General features: G+C 43.7%; 2 protein-coding genes across 14 annotated transcripts in view; one reads left to right on the plus strand and one right to left on the minus strand.

Annotated features, from left to right (window-relative positions):
* The window catches only part of LOC110535244 (catenin (cadherin-associated protein), beta 1), a 38,655-nt gene extending 24,776 nt beyond the window's left edge, over nt 1-13,879 (plus strand). For 2 of the 12 annotated variants that reach the window (XM_090221849.1, XM_090221821.1), the window contains exons 2-16: nt 7,667-7,717; nt 7,840-8,064; nt 8,238-8,491; nt 8,609-8,847; nt 9,308-9,509; nt 9,655-9,799; nt 9,979-10,082; nt 10,486-10,824; nt 10,988-11,146; nt 11,264-11,383; nt 11,540-11,690; nt 11,937-12,058; nt 12,397-12,457; nt 12,764-12,988; nt 13,155-13,879. In XM_090221849.1, the coding sequence (XP_090077975.1) occupies nt 7,705-7,717; nt 7,840-8,064; nt 8,238-8,491; nt 8,609-8,847; nt 9,308-9,509; nt 9,655-9,799; nt 9,979-10,082; nt 10,486-10,824; nt 10,988-11,146; nt 11,264-11,383; nt 11,540-11,690; nt 11,937-12,058; nt 12,397-12,457; nt 12,764-12,972 (2,343 nt within the window). In that variant the 5' untranslated portion in view covers nt 7,667-7,704 and the 3' untranslated portion in view covers nt 12,973-12,988; nt 13,155-13,879. Of the gene's footprint in view, nt 1-3,773; nt 5,495-7,666; nt 7,718-7,839; nt 8,065-8,237; nt 8,492-8,608; nt 8,848-9,307; nt 9,510-9,654; nt 9,800-9,978; nt 10,083-10,198; nt 10,825-10,987; nt 11,147-11,263; nt 11,384-11,539; nt 11,691-11,936; nt 12,059-12,396; nt 12,458-12,763; nt 12,989-13,154 lie in introns of those variants that run through there. The other 10 variants (XM_090221903.1, XR_016492173.1, XM_090221832.1 and 7 more) reach the window with 10 other exon arrangements.
* A 146-nt stretch (nt 13,880-14,025) lies between these two features.
* LOC110505077 (inactive serine/threonine-protein kinase ULK4) overlaps nt 14,026-17,355 on the minus strand; it is a 217,682-nt gene continuing 214,352 nt past the window's right edge. For both annotated transcript variants that reach the window (XM_090221805.1, XM_090221794.1), the window contains exons 36-37: nt 15,108-15,196; nt 14,026-14,227 (exon numbers count right to left, since the gene is read on the minus strand). In XM_090221805.1, coding sequence (XP_090077931.1) covers nt 14,164-14,227; nt 15,108-15,196 — 153 coding nt within the window. In that variant the 3' untranslated portion in view covers nt 14,026-14,163. The remainder of the gene's footprint in view (nt 14,228-15,107; nt 15,197-17,355) is intronic.

Below are 17,355 nucleotides of genomic sequence, written 5' to 3' on the forward strand. Positions count from 1 at the left end.
AACACTTATTTTTCTTAAAACTGCATTGTTGGTTAAGGGCTTGTAAGTAAGAAATTCACTGTAAGGTCTACACCTGTTGTATTCGGCAAATGGGACAAACAAAATGTAATTTGATTTTTAATTTGAGGTAGAAATGCATTGTATCCCTCTAATGTCTACATGTTACAGAGGAACCCAGGACCCTGGTGGCTCACCTTGCCTTGCACCTACTACTATTGTCTCTGCAAGGATGTAGGATCAGGCCCTTTGGCTGAGTAGAGGTCAGGGGACACAATCCTATGTGCATACAAGTGGGTTTAAAGTGCCCCCTCCTTTCACAGCGGAAGAAAAGAGACCCTCCCCTCAGCATATAGCATCAATTCCAGCAGCTTCCCAAGGGACCAAGTTCTTTCTCTTGCATCCGGGTGCTGTTCCTCTCGCTCTCTTGCTCTCTCTCACTTTCTCACAGACACTCACACACAGCCTAATGTAACCAATCACAACAGAGCTCCATGAGTAACCCCAGCCTTTCGTAAGCCCTCCTGGCAGTGACTGAGACCTGTGACTTCCCCAGTACACGTGAACCCATTGGGAGAGAATAGGCTTTGCACATGTAATCCTTGTCTCTATGTTTATTTTTGGTGCATAGACTCTTTCCTTCAGCGGGGAGAATGTGTGCTTAAAATGAGGCGTAGTGATTCCCAACCACGCAAAAGGCCTGGTGAATCTGCACTGTGTGTGTGTGTGTGTGTGTGTGTGTGTGTGTGTGTGTGTGTGTGTGTGTGCGTGCGTGCGTGCGTGCGTGCGTGCGTGTGTGTGTGCGTTCGTGCGAGCATGTGTGTGTGTGTGTGATTTATACCAATGTACTGTAATGACAATCTAACTATTGTGGGAAGGGATTCAAATGAAATATCTCAGTATTCATGTAGAATTGAAAAGCACATTTCAAGTACTCCTGATAATCTGGTAATACAAATATAGATAATTTTAACAAAAAGAAAGGGTGCAGGAACAATAGTTATATTTCTTCCCATAGTGCACGTTTCTCACAATATGCAACATGGTCATGATTGAATCTTGCCCAACAAGTATCATTATGTTACTGTATATTTTTTATTACACAGATTACACTCTGAATATTTTCCCACATCATCGCCTTAGTTTTCAACACAAACAATTCAAATCAGACTAGTGTCAGTGGTATTTCTCTGAAATTCTATCCTCCATTATGAGGGTTTTGTCAAAGTAACTCCCACAAAACATATAGAACCAATTGACGGCTTGACATTGCCTCTTTTGTCATTGGATCATTTGATCAATAATCATAGTATGCACCTTCTTTTTTTCTCTCTCGAAGAGCTACTGTTTTCAGAAATATGTACATTTCTGAAGATTCCTATTGTGGATCTGAAGATCTATGTGTTATGCACTTATTATCATAGTCATTTAAATATACTATGTGCACTTTGTCTATTTATGATTTATCAGTGGGTTTCACAGTAACAGTATTTTGAATTGTTTTATTTCTAAATTAAATGTAATTATTTTCTGTAAGGCCCAGTGAAGTCACCATGCGGTAAATTAGTTAATAGACCAATAACAAAGAGAGTTCCAAACCTCTGCCAATAACATCTAGTTTCCTGTTTTCCCTTCCCCACTCAGACCACTCCCAGACAGTCCTAGCAAATTTCTTGCTTGAGAAATTGTTTTTTGCTAAAACCTGTTTTGGTCCATTTGAATGGAAATCTATTACAATAAGGTACTTAAATGGTTACCCAGAAATGATTTGATATTGATTTAAAAATGGCTGCATTGGGCCTTCAATATAATTGTTTTGCCTTGGAATCTACATTTACAATACTGTACTGTTATCCATTCAGACCGTGCATATTGACTTGGGTATTGCATATAATGTCTTAATGTTTACACCCTGACTGTTCATCAGAACGTATTGGGGTCAAAACAAATCTACAGGATTTTTTGGGGGACAAATGTAATTTATCACTGATGTAATTCTAGTAATATTTTTGTATAAACGATCGTTGGCATGTCACATCTAGGCCTAGTGTTCATTAGATATTCCCGCCAATACAATTCCCTTAAAAACAATATTGTAAATAAAGATGTGAAACGAATCTCTGTGTCCACATAATAATGTCACCTGAAGGTTATCTATAAGAGAGAGTTTTTTGGTCAGGTGAGTACTACACTTAATAAAGTACTGACAAAGGCATAACATTTGGGGTCACATCACACAAGGAATGAGTTGTTAATCGCATGAGAAACTAAAAGTATGTACAGTAACAACTATACACATTTATTTATTTTATTGTCCATTTTTTTTAAATCATTTCAGATATGAGTCTATTTTTATTTTATGTTTTACGTTAGACTAGAATTGATTGCATTGAAATGGAATTGACACCAACCCTGTAAAACATCCATGATTAAACCCATTTTTCATGAGCTGAAAAAAAAAGATCCCAGAAATTTTCCCTACGTACAAAAAACATATTTGTCTCAAACGTTGTGCACAAATTTGTTCTCATCCCTGTTAGTGAGCATTTCTCGTTTGCCAAAATAATCCATCTACCTGACAGGTGTGACATATCAAGAAGCTGATTTAACGGCATGATCATGACACAGGTGCACCTTGTGCTGGGGACAATAAAAGGCCACCTATACCCTCCCAGGCCCACCCATGGCTGTGCCCCTGCCCAGTCATGTGAAATCCATAGATTAGGGCGTAATTTGTTTATTTTAATTGACTGATTTCCTTTTATAAACTGTAACACATTTTTTTTCTGATTGCAGCTTCAGTAAAATATTTTAAATGGTTGTGTTTATATTTTTGTTCAGTATTTATTGCACTGACACATTTTTTTCTGATTGCAGCTTCCTTGTGGGGAATATTAATCTTCTAGGATGTTATTCACAAAGGGATATTCAGGTATACTAAATCTATCTCAATGCCATCAGACTGCTAAACAGCAATCCCTAACTCAGAGAGGCTGCTGCCGACATTGAGACCCAATCACTGGCCACTTTAATAAATGGATCAATAGTCACTTTAAACAATGCCACATTAAATAATGCTACTTTAATCATGTTTACGTATCTTACATTACTCATATCATATGTATATACTGTATTTTATAGCATCTATAGCACCTTGACTATGCCACTCAGCCATCGCTCATCCATATATTTATATGTACACATTCTCATTCACCCCTTTAGATTTGTGTGTATTAGGTAGTTGTTAGATATTACTGCACTGTCGGAACTAGAAGCACAAGCATTTCGCTACACTTACATGATCTGCTAACCATGTGTATATGACCAATACAAGTTGATTTGTATGATGAAGTATTCAGTACTAGATAAACATGACACAATGTTGTGGAAAATATAGAAAAGAAATCAAGGTGATCATAAAACCATCATGTATCTTGAGTCATGACTGTCGCAACATTATATGGAATCAGGTGAATCGTTTTGAAAAAAATAAACAGTTCCTACACACACTACATTCCAAATACCCTTAGTATATTCTGAGCAGTGCCTAGGCTAGAGATAAGCCATTTTCAGACATGCAGTAGAACTAAATTCCTCTGAGAACGTTTTCAGTATACCATTGTAAATGTCTCTTTAGTAAACTCAGTTGAAACAATAAGCTGTCCGTTTTAGGATTCCGAACCGAAGTACTGCAATTTTTTTGATAATTATGTGATGTCCATTGAAGAATTTTTCAGTCCAATCCATAGATGCATTCCTGGTCTTCATCCTAATTTATGGAAAAGGTACACTGCCGGAACTTCATACCATCTGGATTCATACGCCGATTTTATGATCAGGATTTGTTCTTTCCTTTTATAAAATACAATACATTATAGTTGTATGAAGTTGTTTTAAGATTGTTTCTAATATACATATATATATAACGGACTTCACTTCGATAATTTGATAAAGACCATGATATGGTATCTATTTTATTCCTACATGCGGAAGGATAGAGTTGCCACATAATTGTAATTCGGTCTATTACAGTGCGACGCCATCTTAAACCCAATGATTCAACAGCAGTAACCAAGTTGTTCCTTGACTGCTGAGGGGCTAGTCGAAGGACTCGCTTGTGATTGTAATTTTAACGTATTTTTTTATTTTTTTCTCCCCACGAGGCGTTGGTTTTATCCACCTAAACGCGAGGAGACCGATTTGTGGCTTTTGACAAGGGTATGCATCTTCGTAAATTGTTTTATATATATTTTATTTGGATTTGACATCGAATGTATTGCGTTGTATTTGGTTGGTAGCTAGCTAAGTTAGCTAGTTTGTAGGTAAATGTTTCCCGCAGTCCAAAGGCGGTGGCAAGCAATCTGAATATCAGCGCGTCGTGATCACGACAACTGGAGTCGTACAGAATTGATTGGAATTCACAAATACAGTTTTATCAGAAACGAATTGAATTCATTTTTAGCCAGCTAGCCATGGTGGTAGCAGGCTGCGCCATGGCCCGGACACTCCCCGCTAGCTAGCGTTTGCTAGCTGCCGTAAACGAGGTGATTTGCTAGCTAGGTCAACATTCCGGCGCTTTGACTCATGTTAGTGGTCGTGAGAAACAACTGTCTAGTTAGCAACTATTGATACAGCTGACTGGAACGTTTTGCCCTGTTACTTTTCAATTGGCTTGAACTGGGAGACATTTAAGTAACGTTAGCAAGCTAGTTAAGACTAATGATGGAGATAATTTTTCAATCAAGCAGCTAACGTTGGCTGGCTAGCTAGATAATAGTAAGAGGTTCCATTTTTGCTAGTGTCACTAGCTACGTCGAAATTGATGGCAATAGCGCAAACACTATCCCACGTCCAACACTAACTTTAAATTAATCAACTGATTTGATTGTAAATAAATTAACAACATTTCAATGTAAGATGCCCATTGTAACTAAGTGGATTTGTTAGCTAACATTATCAAAGTCAACTAATATTGTTTAATTTCGTCAAACGTGATAGCTGTCAATAAATCAAGTTTTGTTTTAGCAACTGGGTAAAACTGTTTTACTGGATGTCTAGTTAAACAAAGACCGACAAATTCCTTAGCCGTTGTGATTTGAGAGGAAGTTGAGGAGGAGCTTGACTGAAATTTGAGTCGTTGTTGCTCATCGGAAATTCGGGCAGACTGAAGTGGACTTGGTTGTATGTGGGGGTGGGGAGCTAGCTCGCTGGTGGAAGATTTTTCTGCTCTTGCCACCAATTTCTAGTGAAACACAGCGGAACTACTCCGGAAATACCCCTTAAAGAACCCAACGTTGTTTAATCGGGATCATCTCATCTTGATATTTGGAAGAAACGTGCATAATGTCTTTGCCTTGGACATTGTAACGTATCTTATTGTTTGTTAGCCTACAAAATATTGACAATACAATAACGTTGCCACGGATATATTGCCGTGATTCATCTACCACTAACATTTGCATACTTTCCCGGAGGGTTGGTGGGTTACTAAATCACAGTAAGTTATCGAAACTTCGGTCTTGCAAGGTATGACACATACCTCTGTGAATTAATTGTTTCTGAGAATGAAATTGAGGTTTTAGAATTTGGTGCCGTACTTTTAACTTTTACAGAAGACTAATGCTGTAAAAGTTGCAGAAAGCAAGGGTATGATTCATGATTGGTTTCATGTCTAGCGTTGTTAATAAGTAACCTTGGATTTTTACTACAGTCAATGACGAGTAGTAGCCTAATACAGTAAACAATACTTGTTTGCTGAGATAATGTTCTTGTTTGACATTGTCATGTAATTTTCTTTAAAATCATCTTTATTGATGGGTGGTTAGTTACAATCTAAAATAATTTGGCCATGGTAGTATGCACAGTAGGCCAAACTGTGGACCAGGAATTAGTAGTTGTGACTGCTGACCGTGCGCATTGCTCTGAGGGGGAGCGATTGTGGTCTCAAATTCAGCTCACAATAAAGCAGCTACCAAGCTTTCTCTGGTAGTTTCTCTGACAGCCACGTTCACATGTTGCTACGTTTAACCTCCATTTAACTTGGCGGTTTTCTTTTTAAACAGACATATGGTTAGGGAACTGAAGATTATACCGCTTGGAAATGTTCATTTGTTTATGATCTCCTCTGAATTTCTCAATTGCTTTCCATATGTTTACCATTATGTCGGTAGGCTTGGTTGTATCCTAGATAGATGAATTTGCAAAGGTTGCCTATGTTCCTCAAACTATCGCTCTTCTGGTGCTCTAGGAATCCATGTCCCTTGAAACAGCCTATTAGGTCCGTGTCTTTAGCCCAGGGCAATATGGTAGTGTTTTCAGTCAGACTCCCTCCACCACAGATGTCTGCTGTTTTGACTAATAGCCTCTTAGTGCATGCATTGCAAGCAGATGTGCTGAATAATCTCCATAGAAACTGTGAGTGACTATTAAACATGGGTATGAGGACAAGTATCCCATCATAGCCCCTTAAAGTGCAGCCTCCTAATCTGTGAATCATACTGCTCTTTACAGTTTAAATTGAAGCAATTGCCAGGGATGGTTTTGGATATTGATTGGTTTGCTGCAGTTTATTAAACTTATTGTCTGCTGCTGGGTTCTGATAATGACCCAAATTGGGTAGTGAGCAAAGCTGTTTTCCCATCTGACTCTGTCAGTGTAGCTACGGCTCTGCATGTGGGTTTTAACTTGTCCACCAGAGGGTCTGGTGATGCTGGGAGATTCTGTTTTTTTTGTTGTGTGTGGGGGGGGGGGGGGTACTATAGTGGTAATGACTTAACTTGAATGGATTTCATTACCTTCTCGTATAAACTAAAACACAGTTGTGATGGTATCTCTGCTAATGCTGCAGCAAGGTGTTTTGTTGGGCAGTGTCGCAAAATAAAAATGTTAATTTCAAATAAGTTTCAGTCCTTAAAAGTACGTAAAATATTATGTGCTATAGCTTGGAAAATACATTTAGACTTTGGGTGACATTTGTTTCCAACATTATGGCTGATTTCCTAAATATTAAATCCGCTTCATATTTAGTTTCCTTGCCACGATACTTGTATGGTGATACTGGTATCCTTATGGCCCTAGTGTTTTGCATTGGACCTGTCTGAGGGATCATGTGACGTTCATAGATTTGTTTTTACATCACTGTCACTTGTGAAGCTAAAGGATTTTGATAGCGCCATATTCCCTACAGTGCTTTTTAGTTCAGTTTGTCTTATTTAAACATGTGTTTGTAGTAAATATTTCAGCTTTTATTTTGAGTTGTCTGAAATGTGGTGTATAAATGAAGCTTGATTTGCTCTTCTTAGAACCCAGAATATAGGGTCTAACAGAACTCTCTTTGGTATTCTTGTTTATTAATCCAAGGGACTGTATTTAACAGATTGGTAGCACATCCTCAAATGAAGACTCATTTTTTTTGTTGCTGTCTTTGAAGCCCCCATTCCCCACTGTTTTTATTTGGCCTCCATTAGTTTAGCTGCCAAGTTAATGCTTCATACATTTAGCCACCAAGTTAGCAGTTCATTTGATGTCTAGGTAATGCAGCCCTGATTCTGTTTTTTCCCTCTGCTGGAATTTAGCTGGTCCAATGAAAAGGTTGCTTTGTGCTATTTGTTATGGCATGAGCTGAGGTGGAAACGACTATGAATGAACTTTGCTGTTCTGTTACTTTCAGATCTGGAAGCTGTGCAGGCTGTGGGTTTTGAAAGTAACATGGCTTCCCAGTGTAAGTATTCAGCTTTTTAGAATAACTTAAACATTGCTGCCACTGATTTTTAATTCAACGGTCTTCCCCTCTGGTTGAACTGCCTCCAAGTAACCTAACGCTGGTTGTTTTCTAATGTCTAGCTGATCTGATGGAGCTGGACATGGCCATGGAGCCTGACCGGAAGGCTGCAGTGAGCCACTGGCAGCAGCAGTCGTACCTGGACTCTGGTATCCACTCAGGGGCTACCACCACCGCCCCCTCCCTGAGTGGGAAGGGCAACCCAGAGGAGGAGGATGTGGATAACCAGGTGCTGTACGAGTGGGAGCAGGGCTTCTCTCAGTCCTTCACACAAGACCAAGTGTCAGGTAAAAAAAAATACACTACAATACCATGGGAATGCTTGACTGGGATTTTGAACATGTCACATGGTATGAAGTTAATGGATAGTAGTTAGTACTTTATTCTACTGACAAACCTCAGCTTTAGAGGAATCTGGCCACCATCTTAGAGAAGTGGCTCTGACCTAACCTCTCTCCAGACATTGACGGGCAGTATGCCATGACCAGAGCCCAGAGGGTGCGTGCGGCCATGTTTCCAGAGACCCTGGATGAGGGCATGCAGCTCCCCTCCACCCAGTTTGATGGGGCACACCCCACCAATGTGCAGCGGCTGGCTGAGCCCTCTCAGATGCTGAAGCATGCCGTGGTGAACCTCATCAACTATCAGGATGACGCCGAGCTGGCCACGCGTGCCATCCCCGAGCTGACCAAACTACTCAACGACGAGGACCAGGTGCGTACAGCTAACCACAACTGGCCCGCTTTGGTCCCCAACCAACTAAGAAATGCACCTGACTTAATGGTGTTAGGTTGTATAGAGTCCTGACCTCTTCTGTCTTTATTCCTCCAGGTGGTGGTGAACAAGGCTGCAGTGATGGTGCACCAGTTGTCCAAGAAGGAGGCTAGCCGCCACGCCATCATGCGCTCCCCCCAGATGGTGTCGGCAATCGTGCGCACCATGCAGAACACCAACGATGTGGAGACAGCCCGCTGCACCGCCGGCACCCTGCACAACCTGTCCCACCACAGAGAGGGTCTGCTGGCCATCTTCAAGTCCGGGGGCATCCCCGCCCTTGTCAAAATGCTTGGGTATGTCTGTCAACCCCTGGACTGTAACCTGACCGGTCTCTTGAGTTTCTAAGGAAGTTGTTTTAAGATGAACTGCACAGAATCACTGATCTACAAGTCCCCCTGCATCTCACTAACTGTTCATTATGTGGTCAAGATTAGAGGTTGTGTGCAACGTCTTGCTCTAACTCAGTATTTCCCAAACTGACCCCCCCCTTTTTTTGTTGCTCTAGCGCTTCACAGCTGAGTCAGAGAACCAACCCGTCAAGCTTTGATTATTTTATCAGCTGTCGTGTTAAGGCAAAAACCAAAATGTGCACCCTCTTGGGGTCCCCAGGACTGAGTTGGGGGAAATGCTGCTATAGCTGTTCTCCCCTCAAACAGGGGGGAACAGTTACAGTTAGCTAGTTTCTCTGCCATGTAGTTACCTTCTGTGTTCAGTTAGCCTTTGGTACCTTCCAACCTAAAACTGTCTCCTCAGGTCCCCAGTGGACTCAGTGCTGTTCTACGCCATCACCACCCTACACAACCTGCTGCTCCACCAGGAGGGTGCCAAGATGGCCGTGCGTCTGGCCGGGGGCCTGCAGAAAATGGTGGCCTTGCTCAACAAGACAAACGTCAAATTCCTCGCCATCACAACAGATTGCCTTCAGATTCTTGCCTACGGCAACCAAGAAAGCAAGGTAAGGAATTAAAATTAAAATCAGTTTCATTTACTGATCTCTTGGTTTTAAACATCTTTGATGCTTCGCTCTGTCCCTTAATTCAGGCATTAATTGTGATCCATCTTGGTGTATTTTAAACGTCTTTGATGCTACCCATTCCCAGCTTATCATCCTGGCCAGCGGTGGGCCCCAGGCCCTGGTCAACATCATGAGGACATACACATATGAAAAGCTGTTGTGGACTACCAGTAGAGTTCTCAAAGTGCTCTCTGTCTGCTCCAGCAACAAGCCTGCCATCGTAGAGGCTGGTACGTACTACCTTTTATTTATGGACCTTATTGATTCTGCCTCAGTTCAAATATATATATATATAAAAATGCATATTGCAGAGTGGGCTCTTGCCTTAGTGCCTTAGTTCAACCTTAGTTCAGTTGGCTCTCCACTGATACTCACAGTGAGCTGGGCTAAAGGCTGTGTGTTTCTCCAGGTGGTATGCAGGCTCTTGGGCTTCACCTCACAGACCCCAGTCAGAGACTAGTCCAGAACTGCCTGTGGACCCTCAGGAACCTGTCAGATGCTGCCACCAAACAGGTGAGGAGCCGTCCCCCACTAGCACACCTCTGTTCCTCTTTCCTACACCTTTCCTTCCTGAATTCTTCCTACATAAGAGCTCTCTTTCTGTCTCCCTGCCTTTTTCCATGGAGAAGACGACCTTAGCTGAAGTAGATGTGATGCAGGTAAAAGTAGTCCTTCCTGCCTTTCTGTGTTGGAGCTGTGGCTAGTCAGAGCCCACTTCATCTACAGCCCAGCTCATCGTACCCTTACAGTTCAGCTGACTTACTAAAGGCTCATTAGAGTAAAGCGTTAAACCCACCTGAAGAAGAGGAATTAGTGTAAGCATCTCTCTGAGAAGAAGCGGTCAGTGTAAGGCTGTCTGGTGGTTAGCTGTGTTGGTCTGGATGAGACATGCCGGTGTATTCCTTTCCTCTAACAGGAGGGTATGGAAGGTCTGCTGGGGACCCTGGTCCAGCTCCTGGGCTCTGATGACATCAACGTGGTGACGTGTGCTGCCGGCATACTGTCCAACCTCACCTGCAACAACTACAAGAACAAGATGATGGTGTGTCAGGTTGGGGGGATTGAGGCGCTGGTCCGTACCGTGCTGCGTGCCGGAGACCGCGAGGACATTACTGAGCCGGCCATCTGCGCCCTGCGCCACCTCACCAGCCGCCACCAGGATGCTGAGATGGCCCAGAATGCTGTGCGGCTTCACTACGGCCTGCCTGTGGTGGTCAAGCTGCTGCATCCCCCCTCACACTGGCCCCTCATCAAGGTAATGTTTGTTTTATGAAAATGGGATGTGGCCAATCAACATTTGTTTCCACATCGGTGTAAGTTAGTAGCAGAACCTTCATATGTAGACTTAGTTCCCTGACTTGGAAATGAGTACTTGTTTATTTAAATGAAATGGTTTAAATGTGATCTCTTCCTTCCAGGCCACTGTGGGCCTAATCCGTAACCTGGCTCTATGTCCAGCCAACCATGCCCCTCTGCGTGAGCAGGGGGCCATCCCCAGACTGGTGCAGCTGCTGGTCAGAGCCCACCAGGACACCCAGAGACGCACCTCCATGGGAGGCACCCAGCAGCAGTTTGTGGTAAGACACACTTGTGTGTAACATACACCTCCACACAGTGCATCTGTCTCCCAATAAGTGCATAGTTTCCTCAATGCTCTCTGTAGTCTCTGAACTAATGGTTGTCCTGCACCACAGGAGGGAGTTCGGATGGAGGAGATCGTGGAGGGCTGTACTGGAGCTCTGCACATCCTGGCTAGAGACGTCCACAACAGAATCGTCATCAGAGGACTCAACACCATTCCACTCTTTGTTCAGGTAAGACCTCTAAGCAACTTAAATGTATTGCTCCTCACAAATACAGAATTTGGATCTTTTTCTTTCCAATTTGAACTACACAACTTAATTTAAAAAAATATATAACTAATCTGATCTTTGCAACTCCTGTACCTTCCTCTTCTCTTGTTGCTGCAGCTGTTGTATTCTCCAATTGAGAACATTCAGCGTGTGGCTGCAGGAGTTCTGTGTGAGTTGGCCCAGGACAAGGAGGCAGCGGAGGCCATCGAGGCTGAGGGCGCCACCGCCCCCCTCACAGAGCTGCTTCACTCCAGAAACGAGGGCGTGGGTGAGTTAACAGGCCTCAGTCCACAACCAGCTCTGTTGGCGCCTCAGAACTCTTATGATTGTTTAGCCCACAAATAAATGCAAATGGCTGCCATTCTAGAGCTATGCAGGTCTGTCAGTCATGGGAATTCTAGAATATCTATGGTTTAGGCCTCTGTCCAGAAGGATCTGTCTAGCTGGCTGTTGGTGCATTACGTTCTATAGATGGTTAAGTGAGACGACTCAACCCTGTTTGTTCTCTCCTCAGCCACCTATGCTGCTGCTGTTCTGTTCCGTATGTCTGAAGACAAGCCCCAGGACTATAAGAAGCGTCTGTCTGTGGAGCTCACCAGCTCCCTGTTCAGGACGGAGCCTATGACCTGGAACGAGGTGCGCTGCTGTTTAGTCACTTCTGTCTGCTGCATCTCAAATGGCACGCGGCTTATGGGCCCTGGTCGGAAGTCGTGCACTATAAAGGGAATAGGGTGCCAATTGGGAAGCAGCCTGGGAGACATGCCAAATTACGTGAAGTGTCATACTTTAAAAGAACTTTAAAGTATTAGCTGTGCTTGGATCTGGAGCCAGGAGCTCTGTATTTACTAAGGAAGTGTCTTGTGTTCATGGCCCATGACACAACTTCTGGGCAGAACACCTCAGGGCTGTTAGTGATTACTGTCTGACGTGACCCTCGTTCCTGATGTTGTGTTCTCTGGTCCTTCTCTCTCTAGACAGGAGATCTGGGCCTGGACATCGGCGCTCAGGGAGATGCCCTGGGCTACCGTCAGGAAGGTAAGCACTGTCTCATGGTGCCTTGTCCTGGTGTGCAGCTCTCAAACTGCTGCTCACATAACAGCCCAGCACCTGGGCTCCTCCAGCAGCAACCCCCTGACACTAACTCCCCCGGCCTCACTGTGCTAGCTAGCTAAAGCTTGGAGACCAAGTAGTTTGGATTTGTAGTGGCTTTGTCTGGATTGGTACTGTGATTGGCTGAGAATTATGATTGGTTGTTTTGATCCTACTACTGTGTGGTGCTTGTGTTAATAAGCTCTAACAAGTGTGTGTGTGTGCTCCCTCCCTCATCACTTCCATTGGCAGACCCTAGCTATCGCTCCTTCCACTCTGGGGGATATGGGCAGGACTCCATGGGTATGGACTCCATGATGGACCATGACATGGGTGCCCACCACCCCGGCCCTGAATACCCAGTCGACGGGCTGCCCGACCTGGGCCACGCCCAAGACCTGATCGATGGTCTTCCCCCAGGCGACAGCAATCAGTTGGCTTGGTTTGATACTGACCTGTAAATAGACTACTTTTTAGGTAAGGAGCTGTGTTAAGACTAGGCACCATGGCTGTGTTTGGCGGTGACAGGCTGGTGCATGCTTGGACTTCTACTACTGTGGCTGAAGTTTCTAACTCTGCTCTTCTAGCTTGTCTTCATGCTCTGTGGTCCCATAGTAATGCCGGTGCCTCTCCTCTCCTCCAGGTGTATCGTCTGATCTGAATGAACCTACATTGTGATTTGGCTGGAGAAGTTGCTGGGAGGTTTTTGAAAGTGGGCTAGTATCTCAGAAAGTGCCTGACACACTACTGAAAGCTGAGTTTCCTATGGGAACACGTGGAGTGGAAGTGAAACTTTGTTCTGGTCTTTTGTGGGAGTTAAAACTGCGTTAAAGGAATTCCTGGAGTGGGTTACTCAAAGAAAATGACGCTGAAGAGTGGATCTAAAGATGGAATTTAAAACCCTGGTCTGTATTTTTTTACATTTTATTTTGTATGATTCTTCAGTCTGTAATGGTACTGATATAGCTTGTTATTATACTCGCCTGTCTTTTCTGCACTCATTTGTATCCATTTTAAGTCTCTCGTAGTGTTAAGTTATAGTGGTAATGCTCCAATTAAAATGATATGGTGTAGAACACTAATAATCAGTTGAATTGTATTCTGATCAAGTGTAACATTGTGTAGCTTTTGTATAAAACCAAGAATTGGAAATGGTCCAAATATTTTCTTGCTTTAAGTGTGCACTGTTTGTAGTGTCACAACTGTTCCAAAGGGTCTGTGGGGAGGGCAGCAGTTTCTTTTTTTAAATGTCTTTTAGTTGATAGCTGTTCAAGGAGGTGAAAAGAATCCCTAATTATTGTAGCCTGCTGTGCTTATTGGAGACATGGTCATGACATGGCTAAACAATAAAAATGGACTTTAATTTCAGCTCTGTCTTGGTGGTTTATGGAACTGACTAGTTTTCAGATCGTTAGGCTACTGGGGGGGGGGGGGCAAATGTGTCGTTTGTGCAAGTTTAGAGTAAAATATATATATTTTTTTAGAGATGTAAAGTGATATTAGAATGCCATCCATTGTGGTTTTGCATTCCAGTTTTATTATAAAGCAGTAGAGCAAGGCACCATAATGGAGACACGGTTTATGTTGCTGATCACTGATCTGAATTATGGTCCTTCTCGAAGCCAATCCATTGTTGCTGATGAATCAACATTCTAGAATCCAATCCCTGTCAGGATCTCCACTGCCAGTGAAACCACAGCAACATCAGCATGGGACCTGGGAAGAAGACGAAGACAATGGACAGATGTGATCTGTTTTCCTCCCTAAAAACCATTACATTGAACAAGGCTTTGATAAATAGACATACTTCTTGTAGCCTAAATTCAATTTCAAACGGCCACATTTTTAATTTGGCTACTTGTAGTAGTTGACGACTGACTTGCCCAATGTAGAGTCCTATGTTATGTCAACTTTCAAGAGTTGGACAAACTATGCACCTCCAGTCCTCTCCTGACTGTCACATTGGCAATCGGCAGTAGAAATGATTAAGCCCCCCCCCCCGCTTCAGTAAAAAGCTGACGGATAAGGCAGGAGAAATGTAATCACTCAAATTCAGTGCTATTGCTGCAAGGACTGACATCAAAATGAACAATGTTGAGGCTAGTGTTTTTACAGTAAAATGTTTATTTTGGGTTCTGATGGGGTAGGACAGTTAGAACAAAGCCCATGAGGCATATTCAATGTATGTAGCAACTGCTGATTGCCCCTTTAAGAATCTCAAGAAAATAAATTCCCCTTTGTTGCCATGGTGAGTGAGGTGGTGACGTAGTCCAGCAGTCACACATGGAGAGAAGTTTGGAATTTCACAGCCGCTTTGCCCCAAACCCCAATATTGTCCAAAGCTCTGCTTCATAAGCCTGGCTTGGCAACTTCAAAGGGATTGTTTTTCCATTTCAGGAAGGGAGAGAGGGAGGCCTCTAGCAGCCCAACAATGGGCCACTATCCCCAGTTCGAGACGCAACGGGCTCAAGGAATCTTTCATCGCACAACCCTGCCTTGGCCTCCCACATGAATGGATCAAAGCAGAGCCCTGAGGACAAAGCTGGAGTTCTAGAGAGAGATCAGAGTGGAGACTGGAGAGAGTCTGAATACACACCTGGCAGAATGACTCAGTCTCTGAAGAACATGGACCAGCTCTTGACCCTCAGCCGAGCTGTACCACAAACTGTCTGTAGTAGCTGGAATCTGGGAAAAAACAAAGACAGAATGACCAAGTACACGCTACAAAAACAATGGATCAGGTTTCACAACTCATATAGCCTTGGGGTTATATTTCTATAGGATGTAGCCAGGCATAGTTACTACTGAACGAACAGACAATTCACTCACTGGAGCTTTAAAAGCTAGCCTACATTGGAGCACACACAAAATGGAGGCAGATAAAGGAGGAATGTCTGTGCTAATGGAAAACAGGTGTTGTGTGTTCCCTTCCCTGCCTACTGTTACATTAGAGGCTCCAGCCTTCCGCTCACTGCTCCACAAGCATTTAAAGGCCTCCTACACCGCAGGACTGCAGCAAACCTGCTTTCAAATACATTTTTTCCCCCAAAATGTTTGTTTGAGCATGCCTGGAGAGCCAGATGGGCAGGGTTCTGAACTTTTGGGACTATTATATTGGTTCCCATTGCACCAGGCAAACTCAATCAAGCTCAGATAAAGTATTTGAACCCAGGTCTGGTTCACAGGAGTTGGACTAGAGTAGACATCTGACGTCACGTTGGAAAATGAACAGCAGCAGGGAGACAAAGTGCTGCCCCTATACTGACATCTGGAGCAGGTGCTTTATTACATCTCCTTAGTCCAGCTCAGAAACAGGAAGAGGTGGGGAGACAAGGCAGCCAAGGACTGGTTCCCACTTGACAGGAAAGAAAGGAGTGTTTCTGCCTGTGATCTCCAGCTTAGTGTATAGAGCCTGAGCCCAGGCATGCATGCAGAACAAAGGGGGCTGACTGAGGGAGAGGGGGCAAAACCCAGTACAGGGGTTATGGAGCCAGGGCCAGGGGGGGATCTCAGTATCATCTCTCTGACAATGGAGCCTGGAGCTACAGAGCTTCTCCAACCAAGGCAGCCAGGGTCTCTAGTCTCTCCTGTCAACCTGAACTGGGCCACCAGATGAGGTGAGTGATGCAGTCTGGGACTCAAGGCTCCATGCTTCACAGCTTCAAACACAGCATGGTCAAAGAGGGAAGGTAGGTTTGGGATTAAGGCAGAGCACAAATTAGAATCTGACTTAAACTTTGCTTGAGGGCGGTCTTAGCTGCAATAGACACAACCCGCCAGCAACCTGACCCCCAAGCCGGCTTCTCGCTTTCCAATCCTCTGGGTGAGAAAAGTTCTGTATCAACGCTACTTGAGTTCAAGGCAATGCTCTGGTCCTTGGTAATACCCTCTCTCTCAGACCATCTCAACCCAGAGAGGTGCTGCCTAGAAGGTGAGTCATTGAGTTGTCGTGGCCTTGTATGTGAGCTGCTCTTTTAGTGGGATGGAAAGGTGATGACAAGGCGTCCGTGTTTAATGGATCTGGACGACTAAACCAACTAGCGGGGGTAATTACTCCGCTGGGTTTATGAAGCTGCAAATACATTTTCATTGTAATCTCCTGTGACATCGCCGGCTCCTTCCACTCTGCCAGCAAAGTACCGCCCGTTGCCAGGCAACAGGGTTATGTACCTCGGAGGAGAGACTTTCCCTAATTCTCTGAGCTCCTCTCTCATCCTATAATTCTATCTGCTGTAATATTGCTTAATACCCCAGCTGTCTACAACCCCATGCTATTCTCCACAACAATACTGTGCCTTTTTTAATTTTTTTTTTACAGATGTCATAATACAATAAGAAATAGGCTAGCATTTCCAGGTTCCCTCTTCTTCCCTGGTCCTATTCTTAGTATCCACACAGAACACTATCCAAGAGAACTGTATTATCACCAGTAGGTGGCTAGTAGACAACACACTCCCTTTTACTGAAATACCCTGCCTGCATGGGTAACAATGTTGAATGAGAAAGCAGCGTAGCTTTCCTCTGTGTGCTATTAAACAGTGTCAGACTAAGCGAGTCACTACAGAACTATGCTTAGCTACAGTTGTCAGCGCTACACAACGTTGGAAAGTCGGTTGCGTGCCGTGCAGCAGACAAATTGGAGAGATGGAGGCTTAAAATAGCAGACAGTCACAGCTGGGACCGCTTTTAAACACCTGACCATAAATATGGTCCTCATCTGAGCCTGAGTATGTTTACGCTGTATGTGTGTGTGTGTGTGTGTGTGTGTGTGTGTGTGTGAGAGAGACAGGGAGAACCATCAGTGAGATGGAGATATAGAGAGAACATGAGAGAGCGAGAACATG

Source organism: Oncorhynchus mykiss, chromosome 3 (genome assembly GCF_057628025.1).
Source record: "Oncorhynchus mykiss isolate SJ-2025 chromosome 3, ASM5762802v1, whole genome shotgun sequence".
In the NCBI taxonomy this organism is placed as follows: Eukaryota; Metazoa; Chordata; class Actinopteri; order Salmoniformes; family Salmonidae; genus Oncorhynchus; species Oncorhynchus mykiss.